The sequence below is a fragment of the Delphinus delphis genome, chromosome 20, assembly GCF_949987515.2.
Source record: "Delphinus delphis chromosome 20, mDelDel1.2, whole genome shotgun sequence".
NCBI lineage: Eukaryota > Metazoa > Chordata > Mammalia > Artiodactyla > Delphinidae > Delphinus > Delphinus delphis.
Window position 1 is genome coordinate 17,842,402 of NC_082702.1, and position 14,923 is coordinate 17,857,324.

The 14,923-nt window shown below is 45.0% G+C and overlaps 1 protein-coding gene across 1 annotated transcript in view; it reads right to left on the reverse strand.

Moving 5' to 3' along the window:
* Nucleotides 1-14,579, reverse strand: part of GPATCH1 (G-patch domain containing 1) — a 43,972-nt gene extending 29,393 nt beyond the window's left edge. Inside the window, exons 1-8 of the mRNA XM_059999160.1 lie at nt 14,507-14,579; nt 9,140-9,274; nt 6,731-6,816; nt 4,399-4,559; nt 3,713-3,810; nt 3,139-3,197; nt 2,167-2,409; nt 949-1,096 (exon numbers count right to left, since the gene is read on the reverse strand). Of these exons, the coding sequence (XP_059855143.1) occupies nt 949-1,096; nt 2,167-2,409; nt 3,139-3,197; nt 3,713-3,810; nt 4,399-4,559; nt 6,731-6,816; nt 9,140-9,274; nt 14,507-14,579 (1,003 nt within the window). The remainder of the gene's footprint in view (nt 1-948; nt 1,097-2,166; nt 2,410-3,138; nt 3,198-3,712; nt 3,811-4,398; nt 4,560-6,730; nt 6,817-9,139; nt 9,275-14,506) is intronic.
* Nucleotides 14,580-14,923: the final 344 nt, after the last annotated feature.

Here is a 14,923-nt window from a genome sequence, read left to right on the forward strand (position 1 = left end):
TTTAGATGTATTTTATAAGAGTTAGACCAAACTTGATCTGACTATAGCTAAAAACATCTAAATAGATTTTATCTGACGCTCACCTCCTTACTTTAAGTGGTTGTTACAGTAGGCGCCATTTATTCAGTCTTTGAGGCAGGTACTATGCCAAACCTGTGATGCCATTTAATCCTCACAGTGACCCCCGGAGTGGATTTTATCCTCACTTTACAAATGACGCCCAGAGAGGCTACAAGCCTTGCCCATGGTCATGAAGCTGGGCAGTAGAGAGCTGGGATTCGAATCTGGGCCTGATTGAGAGCCAAGATTCAAATCCAGGTCTGAATGAATCAAAATCACATGCCATTAATACCTACTGACTCCTTCCTATACCTTTTCTGGAAAGAAAAACTGAAATCCTACTTAGAACCACAGAATCTGAATCACTATAAGACTCTGACTTGAAATTCCAGGTGTGTCAAGAGATGTTCATCTCCTAGCTCAACAAGAGCCCCTTAGGAACCAGATAAGTTTAAGTGATGAGATGAGCTGGGCACCAATCTCCATTTTGCAGCAGGCTCTCTGTGTACCTACCACCTGGTCCCCATGCCTGACCTCCTGACCTGCTGCCTCAGTTGACCTCCTTTGGCTACCTGCCCAGTTCCTTGAGCTGGGAGTGCGTCCCTCTGACCCACTGTCAGCTCTGACCTGCAACACGAGCAAGCACGTGTCCACACACTTGCTCCTTCCCTGATTCCAGGCCCCTCCCTCCTCCCCACTTGACTCTGTCTTGACAGTTGGCTTTGGCCTCGAACTGGTCTAAATCCCACTTCTGTCTTACTTCCCCCAACGGGACTCTCTTATCCCCACTTGTTCCTCGCTCTGCATCTTTGACCAACAACTCCCTGCTCCACGGAGGCTAATGTCCCAACACGTGGTCTACCATCGGTTGCGGGTCCATGGAATTACCTTTCTGATTTTTATATTGCCTGGGTGCTGTCCAGCCATAGAGTCCATCTCCAGGCTCCTCATCCTTCAAAATGGTATCGTACTTGGATAGAGTTTCCGTGGCATAGATATCATCGTCTTCCTCTTCCAGGGCACCTACACCAAAAGCCTTCAAAAGCAAGATTTCACACTGAGCCATTATAGGTGTTAGCATATGCCTGCCTGCACTGAAGGATAAGGCTACTATAAGGATGTGACTGATCAGACCACATTAGCACTTCAAGATCACCAAGAGAGAAGCGAATGGGAGCCCCAGATTAACACAAGTATCCAACCTTTTGGAAAACAATGACCAGAAGTGAATGTCATGCCTCCAGCACTGCAGCTGTCCTCCAGACTCAGCAGCAGCCACGGGTCTGGGTCTTAGTGCAGGAAGAGGAGTGGAGAAGACACTCAAGCAGCAGTGCAGGGGGAGAAATGGGGCCTCCAAAAGGAGAAAGGCAGAATGTTCATCTACTGAACAACATGGTCTGGTGCCAGTGCTGGTGACCAGGGTCTGAAGACCGCCGCTACTCAACGGCTGCTAGAAGAACTCCTAACCTTTGTGGGAAATGGCGAAGAACAAATATCACTTTTTGTTAAAAGGATTGGAAAAAAAACATGTGAAGGAAAGAAAAGGTACAAATGAAATGACAAAGTAACCATCCTCTGAACTTATTTTAGGAAAGAGACACTGAATCAATTTGAGAAGACAGGCAATCAGGAAAAGCTCTCCATCTCCTCAAAGGTAAAAAGCAAGTTTTTTTACCAAGGCCCCTCGGTAAAAAGTGAAACTTACACCCAGGTTCCTGACTTAGGGCTTGCAGCACTAGGAAAGAGTCGGAGAGGTAGTACAACTTGGACCTGAACTTGGAAAGGCAGATTGTAATTCAACTATTAACTAAATCAAAGAGGTGAGTGTGGTTTTCTGCTCAGCCCCGCAGGGGTGTGGGAAAGCAGCCCTCACTCCTCACACACAAACTCCCCCGGGCACATTAGGTCACAGGGTCTCAGGAACACATATTCAAATTAGGACGGTGTGCTTTACGTGTCTTCGGACAAGCTCCTAAGGACAATACAACCACTTTAAGGTCTTCATTTAGTCAATGAATAATGAGTGCTTACTATGGGGCTAATATAATACAGCAAGAATTCTCATTTGTCAATGGTTCCCTGTTTATAAAACAGAAACACTTTTACCTGGCCTGAAATTCCCAATTTTCTTCCTTTATTCACTCCAACATCTCCAAGAAGATTGTTGGCACCTTCGGGTCCACCACTAAAGAGACTAACGTGTTCTCTTGAAGTTCCAAACAGTGCTTGGTGGGGATCCAGGCCCTTGTAAGCCAGTCCATGTACATTATCTTTAGGCGTGAAATCCACAGGTGTGACATCTTTGGGTGCAAAGGTCACATTTTCTGGCAAGTAGTCATCATCTTCATCCTATTTTCAGTGTTTCAAAATGGAATGAAGGTGAGTCACTGCCTGGTGTAAAGCCTGTAAAATACTATTTTCAAATGCAGTGATTAATTCCAAACAGAACAATTATCATACTTTCGTTTCCACTATTACAAATGACGAAATCAAGTCCCTGAACAAATGATACTAACACGAACAACTCCATTTTTTTTAACCTTTTTTTAATTGACGTATAGTTGATTTACAATGTTGTGTTAATTTCAGGTGCACGGCAAAATGATTCAGTTTTTTATATATATATATATGTATATATATATATTCTTTTTCAGATTCTTTTCCATTATAGGTTATTTCAAGATATTGAATATAGTTCCCTGTGCTATACAGTAGGTCCTTGTTGTTTACGTATTTTATATATGGTCGTACGTATATGTTAATCTCAAAGTCCCAATTTATCTCTCCCCCTTGGCCCCCACTGCTATCCCCTTTGCTAACCGTAAGTTTGTTTTCTAGTTTGTGAGCCTATTTCTGACAAACAACTCCATATTAAGAATCTGAACAGACTTGGGACATCTATGGGGCTGGCATGTTGCTAAACACACTATCTGACATAATGAGGACATTTTTAGGGTATGGGTATTTCCCCATAATGTGATCTGACTGATTTCTAAAATTTTCCGAACCTAAATTTCACGCTCATACAGTAACAGGTGCTACTGGGCCAAACGGAAGGTCAATCATCCCATACGATACCTCAGATCCTTCAGAGCCTCCAGGGGGTAACGCACAGCCATAGATTTTTACTCCAGGGTCTATAAAAGAGATTTCAAATGCATTAGTCAGAGGTGACTAAAGTTATAGAAACCTGATTCGCTGACACTCTTCAGCGGTAGACGGCTGAGCCTGGAAAAGACGCTACAGCTTTAGGGTCGGACGCTGACCACTCAGGGACCAGCCCCGCCCCACCTGCACTCTGGCAACGATGCACATGGTGAGTAACCACTACTGCCCAGAACCACTGAGAACCCGAAAGAAAGTACTGCTGCCTCCAAGAGTTCACAGTCTGGCTGGGGAGACCAAGCGACAGGAACAACAGAAAATAATCATGTTAAGCTATAACACAGTTTTGGCAAAAGTAGGAAACAAGAACTTTCATATGCTGCTGGTGGGAAGGTAAACTAGTACAATCCTTCCAGAAAGTTATTGTAAATTACACACAAAAAAACCTTAAAATACGCGCACACCGCTTGACCCAGCAATCTTACTTCTAGAAACATGTAGTCATCCAAAAGTCTGCTGTAGAATTAATGACAATCAGTACACGTACCAGATTTCTGTCGGCGTGGTCTTCTCTTTACTCGAGGACCAATTCCTTGTCCTTCTTTCCAACCCATTTTTCTTAGCAATTCAAAACCAACAGATAACCTAGGATATCAAGGCATTGAAAATGAACTTCTTTTTAAAACACCAGCAAACAGTAGGAAATAAGCATCTCATATACCTGTCATGCCTCAGCCCTTTCCCCCATCCCTATTAGAACTGCATGGCCCTGCTGTTCCCACCACAGCTGACTGGACCTGGGGAAGCTGATCAGATGCCCCCTCTCCCAGGCCTTTGCGATGGGCACATAGATGCCAAGCATGTGGCCTGGGAAACCATGATGGTCTGAGGCTGCCACAACGGGCCACATACCCAGCAGCAGAACAAAGATGTAGAAAGAGGGCAGAATGAGGAGAGAGCCCTTAAGGCTTGTGAGGCAGGGGGTGGGAGGGAAGTCACCCCAGTTCCTAATAGCTCTCCAGCTGCCATGAGCCCCACTAACACAGCTAGTGCCTGGAGCTCTAGAGCATGTGGTAACAGCGCAAGGTCCTTTTGGCAAAACCCCCTTTTGTACTCAAGCTAGGCTGAAAGGGCTTCTCCTACTTGCAACCAAACTATCCCTAAGTAAGATCATCACACATATGCAAGGCAGTGATGCCAAGATCAGAAAAGTCCGAATTAAATTCTTCTTACTTTGCTGGTGTTATGAGGTCATCAAGCAAAGTGGCGCCAGGAATAGGGGCAGTAGCTGCTGCTAACTGCCTGGCCTTTTCTCGTATTCGATCTTTGGTTTTAGAAGCAAAATCATCTGTGGTAACAATCGCTTTAGGTGCTATCCCAAATTCACTAAGATCCTTAAAAAAAAAAAATTCATACAGAATTACTTACATTATTTGGAAAGTGATTAAACATGATACATTACACAGCTTTATTACTTAAAAAAAAAAAAAAGTTAAAACTATGAAATTGAGTTAGGCATCAGCAGAGCAGCTGATTTACGCCCTGACTTTGGATAAGCTAAGGCCAGTGCCCAAGGACAGGGGCATGACAGTGGCCACTCAGTGAAGCCACAACAGGCACTGCCAAGCTAGGAAAACAGGAAGTAAGTGCTCTGTTCTTTGTTCTTCTTGGACAGTACCTCAAAGGTCAGTGTGAAGGTGGAAAAGGTCTTGGAGGCACAGTCAGCAAGCATTCGGGAGCACCTCTGTGCCAGGCTTAGAGTTAAGTACCATCCGCTGCCTGTCCAGCAGCCACAGACCCTTCCGCTCTCCCCACGGAGCCCTGATGCTGTCCAGGCACTGGCCTGGCTCTGCGCCACTATGCCCTTCAGGAGTGATGTCCCTGGGGGGGGATGTGTTGGGGCAGGGGAGGGCTAGGGAGTGGGGTTCACATCTTGTCTAAGCCAGTCATTCTGATCCCATTTTCCTCACCAGGGACTGCTTTAAGAACGAGCAATTCACTGGAGCCGATGTGAGGGAAAATCCACCAAATGGCTTCTCTGCTCTCAAGGAAAGATTCCAAGAAGAAAGTCCTCCTCCCCACTGGATAATGTCATCCCGGATGTGCCACCTGGAACTACTGTGGCCACCTTGCAACAGTGAGGTGAGGTCGTGGAAGGACAAGCTGACGTGCAGAAGCTACCTGAGAGCCTGGGGCCTTGCTGACATCTGGACTTCTTGTTCCATGAGATATGTTACCTCATAGATTCTGCTAGTCAAACAGGAAGGGGACCACCCCTTGCCACTTACCTGCAGCCTAAAATGCTCAGGTAAGTATTTTACTTAATCTTTATCACAAATGAACCCATGACTAGGTTTTAAGGTAAGAGAGGCTTAATTTTACAAGAAAATGTAGCCCAGGCTGCAGGCCAGTAGCACCACTTTAGAAACCCCCCACCGTTTACCCCTAAGAAGCGGTCACTTTAATGAGGTGCCCAGATACCTGCACAGGGCTTCCTTTCACTCCTTTCTCTAGTCTAGTCACTCATTCCTCCTTAAACTGCAGTGTGCGTAAGAGTCACTGTGACTTAGAGAACGAACTTATGATTACCAAGGGGGAAGGGGAGGAGGAAGGATAGATTGAGAGTTTGGGTTTGACGTGTACACACTGCTTTATTTAAAAGAGAGATAACCAACAAGGACCTACTGTATAGCACAGGGAACGCTACCTAATATTCTATAGTAACCTAAATAGGAAAAGAACTTGAAAAAGAATAGATACACATATATGTATAACTGAATCACTTTGTTGTACACCTGAAACTAACACAACACAACATTGTTAATCAACTATACTCCAATATAAAATTTTAAAAAAGTTTTAATTATGCTGGAATATTTTTTTTTTAAAAAGCGTCACCATGGAAGGCTGTGGACTCAGCTTGACAGACACTGCACTTTTGGGGCAGTTGGGGCTTTTTCAAGTAAATTTGCCTGTATATGACCTTCCCCTTACAGTCTTTTTTTTTTTTTTTGGCTATGTTGGGTCTTCGTTGCTGCGCGCAGGCCTTCTCTAGTTGTGGTGAACGGGGGCTACTCTTCATTGTAGTATGCGGGCTTCTCATTGCAGTGGCTTCTCTTGTTGCAGAGCATGGGCTCTAGGCGCACGGGCTTCAGTAGTTGTGGCACATGGGCTCAGCCGTTGTGACTCACACGGGCTCTAGAGCACAGGATCAGTAGTGGTGGCACACGGACTTAGTTGCTCCGCGGCATGTGGTATCTTCCTGGACCAGGGATCGAACCTGTGTCCCCTGCATTGGCAGGGGGATTCTTAACCACTGCACCACCAGGGAAGTCCCCCCTTACTCTCTTGACTTTAGAAACTGGCACCAGCCAGTTAAGGCACTATGCCAATGAACAAGAATCCACTGATGTACGGGGCACTATGGAGTCCAAATACCAAAATGATAGTCTTACAAACAAAGAGGAAATCGTACACTGAACTTTCTGGGGAGAGAGAAGGTGCTACAGCAACCAATCACCCACATCTCACCGGCTAGCTGGCAGCTAAAGTTCTGCACACCCACCTCTTCATCCATAAAATCTTCGGGACCAAAAACAGATTTGTCTGCTCTGTTCTGTCGTGAAGACACAAAGGAAGAGGGTGTCCATCCTTGAAAGAAAAGCATTTAGAACATTACAATCCCAGATGGTATTTTGGTTTATAACTAAATAATTAAGTAACACATGCGGACCTGAAACCTCCAATAACTACAAACTCTTAGCTACTTCTCATCTCACTGTTCACATAGACACAATTAGGCCACACAAACTTCTTATTAACCCCCATATGCCCTGTTGTCAGAACTTACTGGATACAGTAAGGTTTCCCCATAAGAATTTGCAACCAAGAGAAATAAAACGATACATTGAAAGTTAAACTGTGAAAGGAACACAAGCAGATCTCAGCAAAAAGATGCAAGGTCACCTTATAAGGCAGGACGACTCTGAGACCACCAGGACAGCAATATACACCAACATACTAACATATCAAAGAAACAGTATGTCAGGGTGCATTAGTCAGCCATGAAAGGATTCAACCTGGCTAGTCTAAGGGCAGGCGATGACCATACTAGGCCCCCAATTCCACCAAATACCTGAGTCCTATAACTAACACCCACGGTAACCAAGCATGTGCTGTGGAGAAAATGCCCCAGAGGTCAAATGTATCTGTAACCCTCTAAGATACACTTTTTTAGTTTTCTCTAAGAGTGGCACACCTCCTTCTGACTTCCAACCAGAGTCTCGGGGAGCTGAGGAGTATGGGGCAGACCTATTCTTGGTAGGTGGGTAGAGCAGCCTTGTAGGCCAACTTGGGAGAAACCCCAGGACAGTGAAGACCAGCTCTTCCAGGCGATACCCTGGCCCAGCACCTTCCTCCACTTTGGATGTCTATGGTCTTTGCCCTGTATCTGCACAAGACCTGAATCTGTCACTCTTAATGGTAAAGAGACATTCCAGTGTGTTAACATATCACAGTCTACTTGTGATGACTAATCATCTGAGCTGGTCTTACTTTTCAATTATAATATACAGCACAGCCATAATTATAACAATCAGCAATGTATCCGTGTACTTCTTTCTTCACAAATTCTACTGTCATTTTTAACATTTTAATAAGTGCGCTACTTTAATAGTGCCTTAGTTACCTTACTTGGCTTTTCTTAATAATAAGGCTGAATATTCCATGTAGCATTTCTATCTCCTCTGGAGTAAATTGTTCAAATACTTTGATCATTTGCTCATTGAACTGATCTTTATACATTCTGGATACTGAACTTCAACCATCTTATTTACCCTAATTATTTTTCTTACATGCCTTCCCCCACCCCTTTCTTGTATTGTTTTTCATCTTTATTTTACTACCGTCATTTTTTCTTAGATTTATTTATTATTTTTATTTATTTAGTTATTTATTTTTGGCTGCATTGGGTGTTAGTTTCCGCATGTGGGATCTTTCGTTGTGGTGCGTGGGCTTCTCTCTAGTTGTGGCGCATGGACTCCAGGGCGCGTGAGCTCTGTAGTTGTGGTATGCGGCCTTAGTTGCCCCACGGCATGTGGGATCTTAGCTTCCTGACCAGGGATCGAACCCGCGTCCCCCTGCATTGTAAGGCGGATTCTTTACCACTGGACCACTAGAGAAGTCCCTACTATCATTGTTATGTATGAGTTACTTTTAAAAATATATACGAAAGATCTGGCTCATCTTGCTCTTAATAACTGCTATGTGAGTTAATCAGTCATCTTCATTCGTATTTGATATACATAAGCCATTTTCTTCCACTTTTTGTGTTAAAATGTTTTTTAAAAACACACTTTTTTTTTTTTTTTTTTTTTGCTGTGCTGCGCAGCATGTGGGATCTTAGTTCCCCGGCCAGGGATTGAACCCGTGCCCCCTGCAGTGGAAGCCTGCCAGGGAATTCCCAACATATATTACTTTAAACAATACAGAATTTATTATACTGCATAATGTGACAAATTTGACTGACTTTTCTCCAGGTGGAGAACATGTACTGACAAGTGATGTTGTGGAACCCCGTGTTGGGACCTGCAGCGTCCTCAGCCACAAAACAGCTGGGACACCTGCCCTCCTTAGGCCCTGAGTGAATCTGTGTGAGAGCACTGAGTATGTGGCAAGATACAGCATAAGACAGAAGTCCTTATTATCATTTAATCATTTGGTTATGACGTATCTATTTTTTTTCTTTAAAGTCAAAGAAAACTCTCTCACCTTCAGGTTATAATCAATGAACAACACATAAGTTGTCTCTGGAAACATTGCAAACATTCAAAGAACACAAAAGACTACAGTGTATGTACTAAAATGTTTTTTAAAGTTTTTTTAAAAGGGAGAGGTGAGGGAGGGGAGCAAAACTCCTACGGTATTTCAATCATTTGCTTTAGCGATATAGTAGCTACAAGTAAGAAAATCCTACCTTCTTTTGAACCAACGGTGTTGAAGTAACCAGCAGAGAAACCTCCACTGAAGGCTCCATGAAATCGTTTATACCTTCCTTTTTCGTCTCTGACAGTCTGATCCTGAAGAGGAATTGGTTTCTTTGGTCTCTCGCCTGAAAAAATAGTATTTTGAATGGGACAGAAGGTGATGGTGGGTTAGAGAGGATTTAAGGAAAAGAACATTTCTTTAACATAATGCATTGTTCACTTCTTGTAACTTCAAATATAACAAGTTTAATTAAGTTGCTATTCCTAGACCTTAGTAGCTGATGTAGTTTAGAAAACAATATCTCGTTTATATTAGAAATGTTTTAGCAAAAATGGCCTGCTTTTCCCACTAAATTCCATTATGAAAACTGAATTATTGGGCGAAGGGTTCAGAGATGGAGGTGAAATCTGCTGGCAGTAAAGGAGGCAAGCTGCTGAGGTGGCACATGGTGTGCAGAGGTTTACAGCAAGGGACACACTTCTGTATCTCTTCTAGAAATTCACAGCATCCCCGACTCCAGAATTTTTCCATTGGCATTGCCCATTTTCCCCAAATCTTGAGTTTCCTTATTTCTGGGACTCTCCTGATGTCATAATTACTGTTCTTTAAGCTTATTCCTTTACTTACTTGGCTGAAAAGGGCTGGGGTGCTAAATAACACCAGCGAAAAAGAACTTAGAATTTCATTAGGTTTCAAGTTTCATGACACAAATTACTGCCTAATTTTATCAGTTCTAATTAAAACTTCTGAATCTATTTAAAACAAAAAGTAACCATCAAGTTATTTTCAAACATTCACTACTGAAAGCAAGTTAGACAGTAGTTAAGCGCTTGGGGTTGAGAGTCATGGCACTCTGGATTTTAAAGCTAAGCCCACCTTTACTAGCACTTTGGTCACCTTTACTAGGGACTATGGTCATCTTAGCCTCTCTGTGCCTCGATTTCCTCATCTGTAAAATGGAACATTAATAGTAATATCTATTTCATAGAGTTGTTATGCAAATTGGATCAGATAATGCCTGTAAAGTGCTTAACAAAAAGAGGGACCCACAATAAACACATTTAAAGTACTAGCTGCTCTTTTTTTAATTTTATTTATGTATTTTTTATTATTTTTTTTGGCTGCGTAGGGTCTTAGTTGCAGCACACGAGGATCGTCGTTGCGGCATGTGGGGTCTTTTGTTGAGGCACATAGGCTTCTCTCTAGTTGTGGCGTGCGGGTTTTCTCTTCTCTAGTTGTGGCACAGGGCTCCAGGGCGCGTGGGCTCTGTAGTTTGCGGCACACGGGCTCTCTCGTTGAGGTGCACGAGCTTAGTAGCTGTGGTGCTCGGGCTTAGTCGTCCCGCGGCATGTGGGCTCTTAGTTCCCTGACCAGGGATTGAACCTGCGTTCCCTGAATTGTAAGGCGGATTCTTTACCACTGGGCCACCACGGAAGTCCCCTAGCTGCTATTGCTGTTATAGTAATAGTAGTACATACAGTAGGTAAGATGTATCCTAAAGCCCATGTATACCTGTTACTTCAATAATTAAGCCAGTTACTACTTCTGGATAGTGCAACAAAAAGTAAAGAAATGTCTAGCCTCATAGTCCTAAATTCTTACTTGTAGCTTTCGGAGGCTTTAGGTCATTTCTAGAATATAACCCACAGCAGGGTAATCAAGAGGGTTCCGAAGACAGGAGATCTGGGTTCAAATCCCTCTGCCCTCCTACTTGCTAGCTGTGTGATTATAGGCAAGTTTTTTGATCTCTCTAAGCCTCAGTCTCCACAACTATAAAATTAGGATAATAACCGAAGTCACCTTGTAGGATGGTGCCAAGGATTAAAAACCACGAGAACTAAAAAAAAAAAAAAAAAAAAAAAAAAAAAAAAAAAAACCACGAGAACTGAGCACAGTCCCTGGCCATAGCAAAGCTTGGTTAATATCACTACAATTTCATTTCATTCTAAAGAACTGAGTTACAACTCAGGTCCCACAGTCCAAGACTTTCACCATTTCTTAGAAAATACAGTACACATGCTCCTTTACTGCACGTGCACCTGGCATGACTCCTGGCTAAGGTGGAGTTCCTCAACCTCAGCGCTATGGACAGTTTGTACTGGATAATTCTTAGTTGTCTTGTACAGCGGTTGGCAGCATCCCTAGCCTGTTACACTAGATGCCAGTAACGCCCCCATCCCGAAAAAGCATGACGACCAAAAATGTCTCCAGACATTGCCAAATGTCCCCTGGTGGGGGGCAAGTTCATCGCTGGTTGAGAACCACTGGGTTAAGGGGAGAGATGACAGGTCCTGCCAATGTGAGGTTCTGTGCTTGCTCTGTTCTCCAGGTACTCCTGAGCTGAAAGGGGAGATAAGATCTGCAGACAACTAGGTAGAACCGGACAGCAGATGACGAGGGCCAAGCAGTGTGGCTGACCAGGTCCCACAGGGCTCCTGAGGAGGAGGCGCTGCCTCTAACCACAGCACTGGAAAACTCCAGGGAGGAAGTGGCATTTTAGCCAGGCCCTATTATAATTATTGTTACTAACAGTATTATCCCATTTATCATACCCTGATAAGGAGGCTCTGATTAAGTAAGTGCTCTAAGGTCCACAGCTAATAAGCACAAAGCTGAAATCAGATCTCAACTCTGCCTCCAAGTCGGGGACACAACTCATTCTGTCCTTTACTTGCTCCCCACCAGAAGTTTACTGAGGGCCTTTCCGTGGAAGCAGCCCTGTTCTAGATGCTGGGTGTGGAAAACTGAATACAACTCCGTCCCTGTTCCCAGGGCACTCCGAGCCCAGCGGAGGAGACCTGCATGTATAGGAACTGTTCTGACAATGTTCAAGGTCCACAACATCAGAGTCACCCAGAGGCGTGAGCATTTCATAGCTGCACGTAGGGACACAATTCCCCACAGAGGCATTAATTCCATCGGTAAACAGGGAACAGGAGGTGGAAAAGGCGAAGGTCAGATGTTTGAGAAAGTAGTCTAGTCTGACTGGAGGACAGGGAATGCACGGAAGATGGAACCAAAAGGGCAGATAGCGCAGCGGGCCTGGAACACAGTGCTGCAGGGTCTGTGGTATGTCCTGTGGGTGACTGGGAGCCACAGATAGTTTTAAGTGGGAGAGTCACAACATCAAGGAAGAAGAAAATGGTCCTAAATTAATCTGAGTGCAGGATGAGCAGGCGATGAGGAGAACTCTACAACCAAGTGAATGTATCTAAGGGAAGATTAGATAAGCACTGAGGCACCTTCCTTCCAGGCCAGAGGGCCTATGTGTCTATGAGTCTGTGGGTAACAGATCAGCCACTCTCTTACCCAATAAAACTTTCTGTCAGGGCCAGCAACTTTAATTAAGTAATGGAGTCCCTCCTCTACCAATGTTTGTCTAACCTGTCACTAGAACTTCAAAGTAGGAGGTAAAAGTGATTATTGGTCTAGTATGTTATATTGTAAAATGTAGTCAGAGTGTGTTTTAACTTCAAAGTGCTTAGGAAACAATGAATCAATCCTCAGAAACTCCTAGTACTGAGGAGTTAAGGATAATTTTAGGCTGGAGTGGCGGGGGGGGGGGGGGCTGGAAAAAAAGTCCATTCTACTTCAAGAGCCTGGCTAGACCATTAGGCTTCATCACAGATTTTGTACACCATCAAAACAGGAAGAATTAGAAAAATATAGGTCAAATAGTTGATGACTTACAATATGTCACTTCACAAGGAAACAACTGTGAGACCAGAAATATAGAAATGACACAAACTCCTGCTTGGCAGGGCTGTAATAACCTCCACCCATGCATGTTTAACCCTGTCCTCTTCCTGCATACCTAAATTCTAACCAGTTTTCAAGGGGTCCCATCCTGCCTTCTCAGGTTTCCCTGTTAGCTTGTGTAGGTTATTTCCTCTCTACATCACATACTTTAGCACTTGTGAACCTCATACTTTTTTTCTCAACTAGATTTGAAACTCCTCAAATTAAGAATCTTTGTCAACCAGTTCCTTGAGACTATGGGATGATGTGTTTGCTAATAAAGCTAATGTGAGTTCAGATTGTGGTAAAGAAACACAGTCTAAAATGAAGGACATACTAATAACGGCCCCAGTCTACCCACACTCTGGTCCCATGCTTGAAGAAAGCTCTGACAAATTAGGGTTGAGGGGACTTTAAGCTTAATTTATAAGAAAACTGAGTGTGGTACAGAGATGTCTTAGAGAAAATGCAAGGGGTGTCTTTAAACACATAAGAAGCTTTCAGGAGACTAGCATTTCTCTGTCTTCTGTAAGCAGACAGTAGGAACAGGGCCAGCATCTGGCAGAAGTTTCTAATGATTAGAACTGTTTGTAGAGCATAAGAGGGTAATCAGTGGCAACGTCTCAGAAGGACAACCAACCTGACACGATGTGGTCAGGGTAGGAAAAAAGGAGAGTCTGCAAATAACTCCTAGCCCACCAAACTTCCTTTGTCTTTCCCACAGGGCTAGCACTGCCATCAGACCTTACTAGCCATCCAATACATACTTTACGAAACAAATCAAGTCATTAAGTGGATCAGACCAGAAACACAGGGGAGAATCTTGCTTCATCTTGCACTCACCCCCACATTCCACCAGCGAGTAGGGTCAGCTCTGCTTTCAAAGCACATCTCAACTCACCACTACTTAACCACCGCCACTATCATCGCCTGGCCTCTTTTTGCTCATCTCCCTGCTTCACTCCTGCCCACCTCCAACCCGCCTACCCTCAAAATCGAGGACAGAATAATCTGAAAAATATACATCCCCCCTTTGTGTAACCCCCTCCCCCATGACTCTTCTACACTTAGTATTAAAATCCAAACTCCCTGACCATACCAACTAAGACTCAACCCCCGCCTCCCCCTCTGCCATCATCTTCTACCAGCCTCCCCCTGGTGCTGTCTGCTCCACCCACATCAGTCCTGCCTGTCCCTCAATTTGCCAAACTGGCTCCGACTTCAGAGCCTTTGCACTTGCTGTTCGCTTCGCCTGAAATGCTCTCCCCCCAAATCTTCGTACGGTTGCTTCCTTTCTCTGTTTCAAGGCTGAGCTCAAACGTCCTCTCCTAGGAAAAACATTGCCTGACCACCGCTCTTCCCCTATCCCCGCTCTCACAGGAGCCTGTTTGTCATCCTTCTTCTTCCCATCCCTCCGGGCCTCCCATCCGTCCCTGCAAAACGTGAGCACCCCGCAAACACAGTGCACGCCTCTCCGGTCGCTGTTCCCAGAGCCCGTAGCAGGCGAGCCTTTCCCCCGGTGCCAGACAAGATCTGGCACAGGGTTGTGCGTTTTTGCCCCGAATCCTGGACCCCCGGCCTGTTTTCCACAGGCCCCGGCGACAAACCTAGCCCGCACCTTCTTCCAGCAGCTCCAGGCCCGTCCCATAGCTGACCAAATCCTCGTCGCTGTCTCTACCCAGCGCCGCCATACTGCTCCCTTCCGGGCCTCGCCCCCTCGCTACGGAGGCCTCAATGGGCAAAATGCCTTCCGCGCTTTAATCTCCGCGAACCGCAGTGAAGTTCTAAGCGCAGGTGGCGGAAAGTGCTCACCCCGCCCGGCAATCCTCTCTCGGATCTGCGCCGGGTGGTTCTCAAACCCGTCCTGTGGGAGGCGGACCCCGGCAGGAGTTGTCTCGGAGGCTTTGGCTGCCACGACATCCCATCCTAGCTCCACCATGTGCCGGTCAGGAGGAGGCGCCTGGGAGAAGGTGGAAGGCACTCCGCTGTCGAGCTGCAGGGGTGCTTCTCCGCGAAGTCTGCCCACCCCACACCC